This window comes from Psittacula echo, assembly GCF_963264785.1.
Source record: "Psittacula echo genome assembly, chromosome: 10".
Lineage (NCBI taxonomy): Eukaryota > Metazoa > Chordata > Aves > Psittaciformes > Psittacidae > Psittacula > Psittacula echo.
Window position 1 is genome coordinate 1,495,515 of NC_137741.1, and position 16,191 is coordinate 1,511,705.

Here is a 16,191-nt window from a genome sequence, read left to right on the forward strand (position 1 = left end):
CTGAGGCCTGGAGGGGAGAGATAAGGCGGAAGGACGTGAAGGATTTCTTTCTTCATCCAAATTCTCTAGTGCTCTTGTCAAGTGCCACTGGCTACAAATTCTTCAGCTAAGCCCATGTTTTTCCTCAGTCACGCTGTCTCTGAAGGGGTGAACATGCCACCCGTGACCATGTCTCATAACACTTGAGCTAACCTGGCCATTGCCATGAGGGAAGCGTTCATTTGGGATGGTGTTTGTTTAGCTCCCATGGTAGAGCTTTAACTCACTGATGGTTATGGGTGCTACTGGATTGTGCTGGGGCAGAAGTGATCGTGCTGCACCATTTTCTTTTCCCTGCCTGTGTATCTGCTGGAAAACGTTAATGACAATGTTCTGAAGTGGAAGCTGGGATTCAGGACACAGGCTGCCCAGGCCTGTTATTTTAAGATGTTTGTGTAGTGAGTATTTCCCCCCGAGTACCTGACGTGTGCTTCATGAGGTGGCCTGTCCTTTGGCTCCCGTTCTTGTCAGCAGAGAAAGATGCTGTGTAATCAAGCACTGCAATAGCTGCTGGGGGAGAAGAACTCTGTGCTGGCAGTGCCTTTTGGATAAGGCTCTGTTCAGTTGGAAACAACTGATTCTGAGGAATCAGCAGCAGTTGTCCTGAGGTGATGGACAATTTGGCTGGATTGTATCTTGTGTGATACACAACTCACCTGGCTTTGAGCATGGTAGAATAGATGTTCTTTAGTGCCCACTAACAAAGGCAGGTGGGAGACGGAGCACCCAACAACTTGATGCTTAACACATTTATGCTGAACATAAATCACCTTAGGGGCTGATCCTCTGCTTGCACATTGGCTGAAGAGAGGACAGCCTTTCTTTAGTCACCATCTGGAAGGACCTTTGAGACCAGGAAAAGGACGATTTGAGGGACCTTTGCAGAGATTTTATAAAACTTAATCCAGAAAGTCAATCAGTTCTTTCTTTGGCAGCTGTTTGAACCTCCAGACAGAGCTGCTGTGGGAATCGGCTGTGGAAAAAGAACGCAAGTTATCGGGAATTTCCCCTTCCAGGTACTGCTGTGATGTTGGGTGTCTCTCATCCTCTCCGTTTGCCTGATGTGTTCTGCACACTTGAGGTTTGCCAGGGCATCATTACTTCTTCAAGTAATCTTATGAAAAAATAGTCTTTTGACATCATGACGTTTGACAGCGAAGGTGAAGTACAGCTTCTGATACATCCACTGATCTGCTAATAGCATCCTTCTAATTCTGACGGTGTCTTTGACCAGGTGATGCCTTTGAATGTGCTTAAAGCAGCAAATGTGATGTTCTGTTACCCTGAGGGCATGGTAAGTGCACAGAGAACTCCTGGGTACTGCTGATCAGTGAGTAGTTGATTTGGCAGGGCTAATATGGCCTGTTCTTTCCATGGCATGAGCTGCTGGACCCGGAGCTGGCAGACAGAGCAGTTGTGCTACCTGACATGAGGAACAGGGCCAGTCTCCTATGGATGCATCAAGCCTGGGAAATGGGTACATCCTATGGAATGGTTTGGGTTGGAAAGGATCTTAAGATCACCCAGTTCCAACCCCCTGCCATGGGCAGGGATGCCTCACACTAGACCATGTCGCTCCAGGCTCTGTCCAACCTGGCCTTCAATGTCCAGCCTGGCTCTGGACCAGAACCTGGGAATGTACAATGCTGACTGGGGTGAAATTAATGTACCGATACATATCTGAGTGAGGGAAGAAAAGCAGAGAAAGCTTTTTTGAGACACCTTAAGACTTCTGCAAAATGATCTAAAGGAAAAAGCAATTGTACAGTTTCTCTTTCAGCTTTACTCCTCTGTTGTCTGTTCCTGCCTGCAAACAGTTTCTGTAGCTCAAGACAGACCTGTGCTTTCCCTGGAACCCAAACATGGTGCTTTGGGTTGTTTTCCTTGTACCAACTTGACGGGTAGCTGACCTGACATATGCCACTTCCAGTCTTTCCAACACTGACTAATAAAAGATCCTATAAAAAAGAAAAGCGTGTTTCTGTCTTGCCAGGCTCGCAACGTGGTGATGGTGAGGACACATCTGTAGGGACTGGCAGTGTTCCCACCAGCTACTCTCTGAAATCTGATGGTTGGTACCCAGCTGAATAGAGCCCCCAGATAATAGTGATGATGCAGATGGGGTTAGGTCCTGAGCAGCCACTGCCCTCAAGATGTGTCTCTCACATAATAGCTTTTTGGAAGAAAGATGTCAAACCCTTTTGTTTTCTTTAACATGAGAAACAATAGTTCTGGGTTATGCTTTCAGTTGCTGGTGAGATAATGGGAGATAAAAGTGGGACCTCTGGCTTGTATGAAATCATACCATGATATGCTTTAGGGTCTTTGGGACAAGAAGATGTGGGGAGTCTGGAAATGGGGAAGAGCCAGCGTTGCCGTGCCTGACTCATGGCTCTCAGCAGACTGATTTCACAAACAAACCTCTTGGAAGCAGGTCCCTGTTGTCTGAGTTGTGCTGACTCAGGTGTCTGATGACCCCACACTGGGTTAAAATAAACCAGCAACCCCTTAACCTGGGTCTGTTCCTCGACCTGGTTCACTTGTAACTGTGCAAGCAGTCGTGTTCCCATCACTGAGCAGTTGGTTGAGCCAGGAGCCAGTGGTTGCATGAGCTTGGGTTGCTGCTGAAATAAATACTTTCTGAGCTGCTGCTGCTTGGTCTGGTGGCAGTGGGATGCAGCTCCTTTGGAGCAGGCTCTGAAGAGCATGTTTTACTGCCTGCCTAGTTACTGCCTTATTTCAAAGTAAAATAATAATCCAGGTAGCTGGTACTTTATCTCACAGGCAGAAATAGAGCTGGGGCAGAGCTAAGCTGCTCTGGATTTCTGGAGTCTTTCTCAGGGCTTCTAAAATCTAGTGTAAGGGAAGAGATTTCTTAGGTGGTTCTGACACCGTCTACTCTGAGGCTAAACTGAGGTATTTTGGTACCTATTGCCCAGTCACCAAACTCTTCCGCCTTCATTCAGCATCACTGTTTCTTTCTGTGGCAAAATGTGCTTTTGCATTCTGCTTGATCTGATGCAGTATGTTTTCTTCAAGCCCAGCATTAGAGAGTTGTCACAGTGGTTTGGGACAAGAATTGAGACCTTACTTGTGTCTTTTGTAGAGACTGCGCAGGGCTGAAAGTATCCAATGCTGCCTCTTTCTGCCATTGGGGATGGTGGTGATCTGGAGAAGAACAACAGTTCTCCTGTTTGATGGAGCTGCATCCATATGTGGTACATGTGTGGGAACTGTGCAGTAACTTATCTGGTGGCCACAATAAAGTGTATTGAGGGGAGAACTTTTGTAGGGTTGGGGTCCTAGAATCATAGAATCCCAGACTGGTTTGGGTTGGCAGGGACCTTAAAGCTCCTCCAGCTCCAACCCCTGCCACGGGCAGGGACCCCTTCCACTGGAGCAGCTTGCTCCAAGCCCCTGTGTCCAACCTGGCCTTGAACACTGCCAGGGATGGGGCAGCCACAGCTTCTCTGGGCACCCTGGGCCAGCGCCTCAGCACCCTCACAGGGAAGAGCTTCTGCCTAAGAGCTCATCTCAATCTCCCCTGTTCTGGCAGGTTCAAGCCATTCCCCTTGGCCTGTCCCTACAGGCCCTTGTCCCAAGCCCCTCTCCAGGTTTCCTGCAGCCCCTTTAGGCACTGGAGCTGCTCTCAGGTCTCCCCTTCAGGAGCCTTCTCTTCTCCAGGCTGCCCCAGCCCAGCTCTCTCAGCCTGGCTCCAGAGCAGAGCTGCTCCAGCCCTCGCAGCATCTCCATGGCCTCCTCTGGCCTCGCTCCAGCAGCTCCACGTCCCTCTTGTGCTGCTGCCCCAGAGCTGGATCAGGGCTGCAGGGGGGGTCTCCCCAGAGCCCAGCAGAGGGGCAGGATCCCCTCCCTGAGCTGCTGCTCACGCTCTGGGGGTGCAGCCCAGCACATGGGGGGTGGTTCTGGGCTCAAGCACACACTGAAGCTGGGTCATGAGGAGTTTCTCCTCACTCAATGCCTCAAGACCTTCTGAAGGCTGCTCTTGATGCTGTCTCTTGATAAAAGGGGAAAAAGTGTGATGGATCTTGAAGAGACGCGATGTGTAATGTCAAGAGGGAAAAGGGCTGAAATATACTTTGTGGTCACTGCTTGTGGGAGTTACAGTCTAAGGATGAGCAGGGGAGGTGACTAAGTGTTTTTAGTGATGAGGACATGGAGCTCTGATTGCTTTGTTTCAGTAGTCATCTGTGTTAATGTTGATTTCTCATCCTACCAGAAGCAGTGCTGGGAGGCACTGGATGTTGACGGAGGGTTTGGCACGAGAGGAAAGTGGTGATTCCCAGGGACCCAGACCCTATTTGGATGAACCTGCAGGTCCTTTACACTTAGGGCAGCCAAAACTCTTTTGGGGCTTTTAATATCACCTAAAGGCAGCCTAGCTGCAGTGCTGTGTGCTGTTTCTTCCTCCGCAGTGGGAGATACTAAGGAGCTACTGAAATAGTAAACGAGAGGAATTATATGGAAATGATGCCATCACCTTCTCCTACTCTTTTAAGGCAAGTCTTTGCAAATCCAGGAGTGGGAGGCAATGGGTTGAATAAACCCATTCTGAAACGTACTCTGGCACCCATGTGCTCCCACTCCAGTTCTCTCTCAGCACACCCGCTATAGTTGCTCAGCGGCAGCTCTAGAAGCTATAGCCATGGCTTGTGGTGCTTTACACAGCTCTGCTTGTGTTGGGGTTTCTTGTGCTGGGAGACAGCAGTGGGAGAGAGATATGTGGGTGATAGTGCCTTTGTGGGCAGTGAAACAACAGTGGTTCTTCATCTAGAAGAACGGAAAGTGAGAAATGGGCTGTGAGAGCATGGACATTTGGATATCTCGTTCCCTAGTCCTGAAGGAGTGTCCAGTGGCACAACTTGCTTGAATTCAGAGGTCTCTATTCTTGTGGGTCTTGGCTCTCTAAAGGGTTGACTTTATGCTCCAGAACTGTAGCAAAAGGAAGCAGAAACCAAAATGTTCTTCAAATCAAATACGTAAAGTCAGGGTTAATATCTCTGTGTTCTGTCATCCAACCATAGGTGAGGTGTGGAAGCAAGTGCAGCTGAAATCTTGGGAAGCACCTTCCCTGATGGTAGCCCATATGCAGTGTTTCATTTGTGCTGAGTTGGAGCTTCTGCAGCCACACGAGAGCCAGTGCTGCCCAGCACGCTTGTGCAGCATGGCAAGGCCATCCTATCTGCTTTCAGTTAGAAGTATCACAGTGTGAATTCAGTTGTTGCACTTCCAAATTTGCTAATTCATCCCAGAGCTGTTGCTTTCAGGATGGTTTTTATTCCCGCTTTTAAAAGCCTGGTTGGACAATGGATCTTTGTTGCGGCTCCTAATCATTAACCTGAAAACTTTCCAAAAGGCTCAGAGAAAATGTAAAGCAGCTGACTGCTTCATTTCTGGCTCTTGAACCCATTAACTGCAGTAATAGAGCTCTCGCCAAAGTTGTTTTTTATTCTCTTCCTCTCCTAGAAGGATGTTCATCAGAGCTAGAAACAGCCAGTGAAGTGCACGCAGGTTACTACAAACTGGCTGTAATATCCAGCTGCTGTTTGCTGCCATCACAGAATGGTGCTAATTGTGCAAAAGTTAATTTTGAGACTTCAGAGGTGATGTGTGAAGGGAAGTTAATGAGATGGAGAAAGATGGGGGAAGCTCCGGGGATGATCAGCGCTGGAGCTGAAGCCTGGGTGTATGTTAATGGGAAGCTACAGTGCGGTGGTTAGTGCCGGCTGGAGGACAGCAGTTGACAGTGGTGGCTGACAGTGTCACAAGGAAGTAGCCTGGCTCACGTGGAGGTGCTTGGGCAGGCAAGTAGCAGGAAACAGGTAAACTCTGAGGTGATTCAGAGGTGGTGATTTCAAGTCACTTAGCGTGGCTTCAGTGGGGCTGTAGGAAGCTATATCCTTAGTGGGTGTGTAGGGAATGGCTTATATTGAAGTTGCTGTTATTGCTTACAACAGCGGTTTGGAAGATGGGAACTATCTCAGATCCACCTCTGTGTGTGGTGCTGGCCCTGTGACCTGTGAGATGGCTGATGGCAAAATGTACTGTGGTGTGATGCTCTCCCAGGCCTCAGGGGATGGCTGAGGAGAGGAGTATGGATGGGTGGTGGCAGACTGGTGTCTTCAGCTGCTGTCCTCCTTTTCTCACAACAGCCCTCTCATGTTCTGTCTGTAACCAAGCCAGGGAATATTAGATTCCGTGAAAGTTTTCCAGCAGCTTTTCCAAGTGCTCAGTTGGTGGTGTTTAAAAACTAGCAAGTTTGGTGATACCTCTTTAGGAGATCACGTCCCGGAAGTACTCCACACATAGATCTCATCTTCTACATTCAGGTCTTGGGAATTGTGTTAAACAGCTAGAAATGAGGTTTTGTGCATGTAAGACTTCCTCTGCCAGTGTGTGCAGTAGGTCACCACCAAGCAAAACTCTTCTGCTTTGCTCTCAACTGATGTGAAACCAGTCAGCGTCCATTCTGCTGGGGAATTTCAATGTGGTTTCTTGTCCCTTATGCACACCTGTGCAATAGAACTATGGATGTAGCAGGGGTTTGAACCATTTACAGAGGCAAAGCCAATGTTTCTGATGTGTCCACTCTAATTCCTGAATGCAAAAGCAGTTGTGTAGAAAACCAAAGTGGAAGTGGCGTCAAACCCGTATTGCTGTCCTGCAGCGGGAACTGGGATGCTGCAGCTGGGATGAAAACTGTTGGAATGCAAAAGCTGCCATGTTTAGAAAACAAAACCAGTCATGAAATGGAAAGGAACAACATAAAGAATTTCTCAATACCGTGTCTCAAGGAGGTGGGAAAGGATTTTGCTGCAGAACTGAGCTGGAGTTGTTCTCAAATGGTTTTTACTTGCAGTGAATGCTAGAGTTGAAACGGGAGCTTGCTCTCAGCATGGGGTGAGGAGCTGAGCTCTGGAATATACTTTTCTCAGTAATAACTGCAAGAATTAACCCCAGATGGAGGAAAATGTGAATGGATCAAGTACAGCAAACTGTCAGTCAGCAAACTGTGCTGCTTGGGAGCTGTGAGTTAAGCTGATGTCCTAATCAGCTATAACTTATAATTCATGTATGCATTTAAAGCGCATCCAAGTTCCTCATTCCAATTCCTACTTATTTTGACAGCAAAAAGAATTCAACTTGGATAGTAGTGACCAAGCTTCCAGTTCAATTAAATCCTATTAAATTAAGGAGTTTTGTTTCCATTAATAATGCTATTTTTTGGAGAAGTCCAGACCTTTGCAGGTTTCTCATCCCGGTGTCTCCCATTTGCATTGGTGTGCCTGAGCATGGCAGCATAGATAAGAGTAAATGTAAATCCCTCCAGTGAAAAGAGGTGGGAAGTGGGATCTGTGTGAAGCACACCTGGGGCTTGGCTGCTTTGTTAGCCTACAACCAGAATCACTACTGAGGGGCTGCCTGATTCTCTGTGGGCAGAGCTGTGTTGTGACTGGTTTGTGAGTCAGGGAGTTGGGACAGGGAGTCTCTTAAATTGCCCTGAGAATTCCAACAAAATGGCTGCTTTCCTCGGGATTCCTTCCTCTCTGGATGTCAACAGGCTCTTGACGGTCTTCCTTGGCTTCTGCATATACAGTTTATTAGGTGGCTGCTGTAAGTGGGATCTGCTGCTTCAGCTTTCATCAAAGCACATTGGGAGGAGGAGGGAGCATTTGAACATGTTGGTTTTCCCATTGCTTGTGCCTGTTCCTGGCCACTTCCTTCATGAAAATCCATCTCTGTAACCAGAAGCTACCCTTTGTCAATGCACGCTTCGCCCTGCTGCAGCTTCAAGCCTAAGCAGTAATCCTGGCTGAGCGGCAGCATAGCCTGTTCATAGCTAATCTTGGTGGTGTGAGACAATAATCCTGGTGCTAAAGGAAGAGCCCATCCAGTTCCAGAACAGAAACAACACGAATCCCGTGTTGTTTAAATATTACAATTATAGATTCATAGAGTGATTTGTGTTCAAGGGACCTTAAAGCTCATCCAGTTCCAGCCCTGTGCCACAGGCAGGGACCCCTTCCACTAGAGCAGCTTGCTCCAAGCCCCTGTGTCCAACCTGGCCTTGAACACTGCCAGGGATGGGGCAGCCACAGCTTCTCTGGGCACCCTGTGCCAGCGCCTCAGCACCCTCACAGGGAAGAGCTTCTGCCTTAGGTCTAACCTGAACTTTCCCCCGCTTCAGTTTGGACCCATCACCCCTTGTCCCATCGCTACAGTTCCTGATGAAGAGTCCCTGTCCAGCATCCTTGTGGCCCCCTTCAGATACTGGAAGCTGCTCTGAGGTCTCCATGCAGCTTCTCTTCTCCAGGCTGACCATCCCAACTATCTTAGCCTGAATTCTTGCAGCTCTGGGCAGTGTGAGTGTCCAAAGTGGCTATGGCGTGGTTGATGAAGGGCTGTAGCACAACTAGTGTCAAACCAGCTGGAAACAGCAAATTCTTTCATTGTCATTTTCAGCCTGTATGACAGAGTTACAGGACATAGGTGCTGTGCAGCAGTTAACCTGTCATTGTGATAGATGTGCGATTTTGGGCTCCAGCGCTGCTCCCAAATAATTGAGGTAAGCGTGGGCATGGAAGCAATGAATGTGGAGCAGCTCTTCCCTGGTACCGGGTTGCTGTGTCTTGCCTTGAATTGGAACAATCCTTCATGCCAGAGGCTTCTGCACTTGTATTTCACTGTGGTTTACTTTATGCAAACCTCTTAGTGCTGCCTCCCTCCCTGTCTCCGGTCTTCTCAGTGTAAGGCTGGCTTGGGTTGTGTTGCTGTCCCCCTGCACATGAGCGAGGGCATAAAGTTAGTGTTGAACAAAGCTGCTGTAGGTCGGGGAAGCTGAAGCCCCACAAGCCAGGAGAAGCCACCCCTCGCACCCTATTCATGTTAGAAACCACTGAGCCAACAGTGCTGCTCTCTGGAGTCTAATCCTGAGTTTTGGAGAGCTGCAGTGGCTGTGTTGGGGAAAACGGAGAAGGCACAAACAAAATGAGACCCTCTTGTTCTTTGTGACTGCTTTGTGTCCTTTGGTGAGGATATCTGCCGGGTTTGCCTTGTTGTTGCACTTGTTGTTCGCTTTATATTGCTTCAGTTCCTTGTTATCATGGCATAACTTATCCTTCAGTGCAGGGGAACCTGTCTGTTGTCTTTAAAAAGTCAGCCAGAGCCCACCTCTGTTTCCTGTTAGACTATCAAGTGATAAATGGGTATTCCCAGAAGCGTTAGTACAGTGGCCAAGTGGGCTGCTGAGGCAGAAAATAGGACAAGACTTGTAACAATCCGGCTGTTGCTTGAGAAATGAAGAAAATGGGTGGTTTTGTACATCTGGCACAGGGTGCCCAGAGAAGCTGTGGCTGCCCCATCCCTGGCAGTGTTCAAGGCCAGGTTGGACACAGGGGCTTGGAGCAAGCTGCTCCAGTGGAAGGGGTCCCTGCCTGTGGCAGGGGTTGGAGCTGGATGAGCAGCAGAAACCAGGCTGTGATTCTGTGATCTCTGGGCTGAGTGAGGCATCCCTGTGGGTAGAGCTGTGTGTTTGACTGTCTGAAACTTGTAGCTCCAGAGCATGGCAGGGGTGTTCTGTGCTTCATAGATGTGGGTGTGCTGAAAGGGTTATGTAGGAATACCTGAACATGATGCTTGTGGGGCACATTTAGCCTGAGACTTCCTGGGTTTAGGCAAGACTTGTCCTAGACCTTTACAAACAGGATGTTGTGCTGCCTATAGGAGCTGGTATCAGCATAACCGAGAGAATCTGGAGACAAGAACTGCTTGTTGCCTAAAGTATATTTTCATTTTGTGTAAATTTGCTCGAGGAACATGTGTGTTTGTGAGCCACTGAGAGCTCCTTTAGGTACTCCTATATCATTCCAATAGTATTACAGGAAAAGATGTGGTGGGGACCCAAATACAGGAAAGATCCAAATCTAAGGCTGTGAAAGAGGCTGCAGTCATCTTTCTTGAAGCTGGACCAGCCTTTTGGTGAAGGAGACCCTTAAGTTCCCATACAGCTGTTTGCTGGCAGGACCGACATGAAGCAGTTCAACTGCTTCCCTGTGTCTGCAGTGCTGGGTGGGATCAGGGAGTGATGCTATCAGGAAGCTTTTGCTTGATCTCTTCTCTTTTTCTTCTCTTCTCTTTAAATGGGGTCCCATGCTGGGTTGGCATCATTCCTGCCTGGCTGCTGCAGCTTGAGCAGTGTTGGCTGGGCAGAGTGCTGCTTGTCCCCATGACCAGGGCAGAAGGTGAGGATGCACCTCCGGAGGAGACACAACCTGTGCAGAGACCATCCTATTGCCCCAAGGGCCTCTCATCCTGCCTCAGGCATGTCCCCATGGCCAGGGCAGAAGGTGAGGATGCAGCTCCCGAGGAGACACAACCTCTGCAGAGACCATCCTATTGCCCCAAGGGCCTCTCATCCTCCCTCAGGCTATATATTCCATGTATCTGTGGTGTATCAGCTTGCTGCTTTGGCTGGGAGCTGCAAAGAAAGGGGAAAGTAATTCCATCCTGGAGCTGCACCTTTGCTGTTTGCAATGCAGGGGAATGTAGGGTAAATCCACCCTGAAGTGGGATTCCTCTGTAGCAGCGGCTGTAGTTCCATGATCTCTACTCCTATGACTGTGGGGAAGGTCGCGATGCGCCTTGCTGCTTGTGATGTCCAAGCACGTGTGGCTCCAGCTGTGTGGTTACAGGTAGGAGCTGAGATCCGTGTCACCTTGGAACCTGGTTCCACGATGGGTTGTGGCTGCCCTGTGACAACAGCTTGGCAACACCGGTTTCTGTTTTGTTCTGCCTCGTGCTGTGTATTGGATTTACTGTCCCAGCTACTTATGGGGATCCACATGGACTGCATCAGGGATCTGGTCTAACCTTTCTTAAAGCTGCTTTTGTTCACGTGGGCTTTTTAAGCTGGAAAAATTGCTTAATTTGTCCTTAAACAAGCTGTACTGGCAGATGCTGCGAGGGCTGGAGCAGCTCTGCTCTGGAGCCAGGCTGAGAGAGCTGGGCTGGGGCAGCCTGGACAAGAGAAGGCTCCTGAAGGGGAGACCTGAGAGCAGCTCCAGTGCCTAAAGGGGCTGCAGGAAACCTGGAGAGGGGCTTTGGACAAGGGCCTGTAGGGACAGGCCAAGGGCAATGGCTTTAACCTGCCAGAGGGGAGACTGAGATGAGCTCTTAGGCAGAAGCTCTTCCCTGGGAGGGTGCTGAGGCGCTGGCCCAGGGTGCCCAGAGAAGCTGTGGCTGCCCCATCCCTGGCAGTGTTCAAGGCCAGGTTGGACACAGGGGCTTGGAGCAAGCTGCTCTAGTGGAAGGTGTCCCTGCCCGTGGCAGGGGTTGGAGCTGGATGAGCTTTAAGGTCCCTGCCAACCCAAGCCAGTCTGTGGTTCTATGGTTATAAAACATACTACAGGAGGAGAGAAGTGTCAGGTTTTGATGGTATAAACAAGAAGTCTCGTTCTTTGTGCTTACATTTTAACCCTAGGGCTTTATTTTGTTGGTGCTGCTTCTGAAAGGTGCTGTCCCCTCCTGCTAGTGCTATTTGTTAGTAGTACCTTGTGCTAGTGCTGCTGTTGGCATGGTCAGGCAGCCAGACAGATCAGGAAACTGATTCAGTGCAAAGACAACTTAGAGGCAAAGAAGACAAAATGTCTTCTAAAGCAGTAATGTGCAGCATTGCAGCGTAAGCTGGCTGTGTGAGCATGGTCTGGTGAGCGTGGGACGTGCAAGGATGGGGTGGGATTGCCTCTTGGGGTGGCACCATTGGCTTTTGGCAGCTTCAAGCTGTAGCTGTAGCCTGCAGGCTCCGAAAATCACATTGCTGGTTTATGTCCTACTTTTCAACAGCTTCACAGTGTCCATTGACAGTCTGCCCTAAGGGGAACTTCCATTTTGGTGTCAAATGGCAGAGGACACATAGGCCCTCACAGGGCACTCGCTGCTGCCTCTGTTGCATGTAAATGGTCCGAAAACTGGGCTCAGAGGGTCTGGATTTGGGGAGCTAAAGCATGTATGGTTTGTTCCAGTTGTCAACTCATATAACCAAACCCTTGGCTGGTGATACAGATTTAGTTTGAAGAAAAACTTGTACCCAGTGAAAATCATTTCTGTTTGGTCCTATTCCTGACCTTTCTAGGCTGTATTTCCTGGTTTTAGTTGTATAATCACATAGTATTTGCTGGATTTTGGGGTGCTTCAGGATTATCTGGGGACCTCAAAGGACATTGTCTTACACTGGCAGTCAGTTCTGTTTGAGTAGAGCTTTCAGCCCAACTCAGTGATTGGGGCTGGGACTAACAAGGACCATACTTGTTCTGCAAGTAGTGTGGAGGTTGTGGCAAAAATGGGTAGGAGGGATGGCAATTAGCCTTTCCTATGGCATTTTACACAGTTTATACTGTGTAAGCACATGGGACGTGGAGCTGTTACTCAATTATTTCTTGTTTTTCTTCTCTTTCTCTAGAATCCAGCGACTATCACCCGAATCCTGCTTAGCCATTTCAACTGGGACAAAGAGAAGCTGATGGAGAGGTAAGCAGCACTCGTAGCATGTGGCCACATTGCGCTTGAGACCTGCAAGAAATGTTTATTACCAGGTTAATGTGAGACGGGATGGCTGCACAGTGTATGGCAGGAGGATCTCTTGTGTAAGCTCCTTTAGCAGTCTTTTCTGACTAAGAGTGCCTCCTTGGTTTCATATTATTCATACCTATTAGGTGTCAGAGAAGTTGTGGAAGTTACTTTCAATAGAGGAAGGGCTGCTTCCAGTTGGAACACATACAGGCACAGCACGGTCAAAACAAGCTCTGGAGAAAGGACCAGGTTCTGTCACCTTGCAGTTGTTCCAGATTTGGGTTCAGTTGCTCTTGCGTGTCGTGCCGCATGTGTATTCCGGACATGCGTGATAGTCTTGCTGCGACTGAACTGTTCTTGGCTAATGAAGGGTACCGGTGAAGTACATCTGCCCTGTTTCCACCTTTGCAGCTCTGGGTTTTCTTTAGTGTGTGTAAATAATGGCTTGAATTTTGCCTCTCCCCCTCAGAGCAGAGCAGTTTGTGGGTATTTCTTATGTTTGATTCCCAGCTCCTGGGGACTGTTACTGCTAAACGTACATTTTATAGTTTGTTATTTCACAATGGAGGCTAAATCCAGCTAAAATGGTAATGCATTTGGGTATTTCAATGCCACTGTTGCTGTTGGAGAGGGTGTGAGGGAGCTGGAGAATTCACTTTACTTGTAGAAGCTGGGAAGAGAATTAGTCTGGACCAGAAGGAGCAATAAAGGCGGTACAGGTGGTCTTTGCTGGTCTTAACAAGTGTTAAGAGACACAAATCATGGAATCATGGAATGGTTTGTATGAAGGGACATTAAAGCTCATCCAGCTCCAACCCCTGCCACGGGCAGGGACCCCTTCCACTGGAGCAGCTTGCTCCAAGCCCCTGTGTCCAACCTGGCCTTGAACACTGCCAGGGATGGGGCAGCCACAGCTTCTCTGGGCACCCTGCGCCAGCGCCTCAGCACCCTCACAGGAAAGAGCTTCTGCCTAAGAGCTCAGCTCAATCTCCCCTGTTCTGGCAGGTTAAAGCCATTCCCCTTGGCCTGTCCCTACAGGCCCTTGTCCCAAGCCCCTCTCCAGGTTTCCTGCAGCCCCTTTAGGCACTGGAGCTGCTCTGAGGTCTCCCCTTCAGGAGCCTTCTCTTGTCCAGGCTGACCCAGCCCAGCTCTCTCAGCCTGGCTCCAGAGCAGAGCTGCTCCAGCCCTCGCAGCATCTCCATGGCCTCCTCTGGCCTCGCTCCAGCAGCTCCACGTCCCTCTTGTGCTGCTGCCCCAGAGCTGGATCAGGGCTGCAGGGGGGGTCTCCCCAGAGCCCAGCAGAGGGGCAGGATCCCCTCCCTGAGCTGCTGCTCACGCTCTGGTGATGCAGCCCAGGACAGACTGGAGTGAGGGCAGAGGGACTCAGTGTCTGGTAGGACTGTTTGACTTTTAGTCCCTTTTTCCTTTGCCTGGTGCTCAGGTATGAGAAGACAGGCTGCTTTGTGGTCTGTAGAGCAGAAACGCTTGTTGGTAGTGCTTTTGAAACAATAAATGCACCCATAGTTGCTCTTTGCTGAGCCTGGGTAGTTTGGTGCTCCTCCATGCAGGGTGCAAGTGTGAAAGAGCAACAGATACTCAGTCTGCTAGTGGATAGTTTTGGAGTTTAAATATTTCTGCTCTGGTAGGCTAATGGATTTAGGACATCTGTAGCCCTCTTTGTGTAACATCTTTGGTTACTGATGATGCTCAGGTGTCTTTTATGTTTTATTTGGCCTAATTTGTTGGGTTTTGGGTTGGTTGGTTGTTTTTTTTCTGAGGTGATTGTACTTTTTTAAGCTTTCTATTACTTTATTTTCCCAGGATTGACCTCTTTTAGTTAATGTTGGAAGTACGAGCACTTTGGGTTAGAAATGCAGTCACATTGAGGCTATTTAACTTGCACTGCAACTGTTAAGCGTTCTGATTTAGTTCCTTCCCTGTAACGTTGGTCAGTTCACTTCTTTGTGTTTGAGTTTCTTGTGCTGGTTCTTTTGGTCAGGCTAAAGTTCACTGTCCTTGGCTACCTTTGAGATACCTTGACGTGAGTGTGCTGAAGTGTCACCCCTTCTGGAGGCCTTTCCCCTTCTCACTGGAAGATTGTTTAAGGCTGTCATGAATTAAAACAATAAAACGGGGCTGGGGGTCTTTTTGAGAGAGGGGTGTCAGCACCTCAATGGGATGTGTTATTGGGAAGGTTTTCCCAGTTTCCAAGGAGAGCACTTTTAAGTACATATAAATATTTACAGAGTCAACAGGTCAACATTTACTCCTGGTACGTATTCATTAAAATACTTAATTCTATAGGACTTCCCTTGTGAGTAATATAATACCTGACCCTTGCTTGTGCAGACCTGTTGCACACATCTCGTGCTTCTGGTGCTGATTATGTCCTTTTGTGTTAGAAAAACACCAGAACACTCTTTCTCAAGTAGTTGGTGCTGCTTGCTTCAATTCTTCACCAAGCAGCTTCCACAAAGCCCTCTCCAGTGCTCCACTGATGCTCTGCTGTGGTAAAGCAGGAGAGAGCTGGCTCGTGGTGCCCAGGAAGGTTCTATGCTGCAGTAATAGGTGAAGGCAGGAGTGGGAGGTGGGTGCTGTCTTCAGCAGCCAGGATGTGAAACTGCTTGAAATAGTTTGAAATAGTGATGGAGCTGGAAATCATGGAATCATGGAATGGCTTGTATTGAAGGGACCTCAAAGCTTCTCCCGTTCCAACCCCTGCCACAGGCAGGGACACCTTCCACTGGAGCAGCTTGCTCCAAGCCCCTGTGTCCAACCTGGCCTTGAACACTGCCAGGGATGGGGCAGCCACAGCTTCTCTGGGCACCCTGGGCCAGCGCCTCAGCACCCTCACAGGGAAGAGCTTCTGCCTAAGAGCTCATCTCAGTCTCCCCTCTGGCAGGTTCAAGCCATTCCCCTTGGCCTGTCCCTACAGGCCCTTGTCCCAAGCCCCTCTCCAGGTTTCCTGCAGCCCCTTCAGGCACTGGAGCTGCTCTAAGGTCTCCCCTTCAGGAGCCTTCTCTTGTCCAGGCTGCCCCAGCCCAGCTCTCTCAGCCTGGCTCCAGAGCAGAGCTGCTCCAGCCCTCACAGCATCTCCATGGCCTCCTCTGGACATGATGCTGTGATGCTACACATCACCTTTTTTCATCTCCTCTCTATGTTAAGAGATTGTTCTCATTTGGGCAAACATTGCAAGCTGATTAATCCCAAATTTAGACTTGGTTATTCTTCCACAACAGAGATAACAGAGATAACTTTTCAGACTTGCTTGGCTTTGTGCGTGTCCAGCAGATCTTACAGTAACTTTGTGTTAATGTGAAGGAACTGAAAAGCACTGGGAGATGTTCATGTTGAGGGGCAGAGGCAGCTCTAGTCCAGCAAGAAAATAACTTTGGGCACTGTTAAAGCCTCAGCACATAGGTTTTACTTGAACATGATGCTATCCATTCACTGTCTGCAGTGTATGACCCCAAAAATGGCTTTTTTTCCTGTGTGACTTCTACTTTAAACTGTTGAACTACCCTCTCAAATTCAGCTCAACAGTTGCATTTGGCCTCTTTTAATAAC

General features: G+C 48.9%; 1 protein-coding gene across 3 annotated transcripts in view; it reads left to right on the forward strand.

Moving 5' to 3' along the window:
• Window positions 1–16,191, forward strand: part of ARIH1 (ariadne RBR E3 ubiquitin protein ligase 1) — a 60,170-nt gene that overhangs the window by 12,667 nt on the left and 31,312 nt on the right. For all 3 annotated transcript variants that reach the window (XM_080626297.1, XM_080626295.1, XM_080626296.1), the window contains exon 2: window positions 12,515–12,582. In XM_080626297.1, coding sequence (XP_080482423.1) covers window positions 12,515–12,582 — 68 coding nt within the window. The remainder of the gene's footprint in view (window positions 1–12,514; window positions 12,583–16,191) is intronic.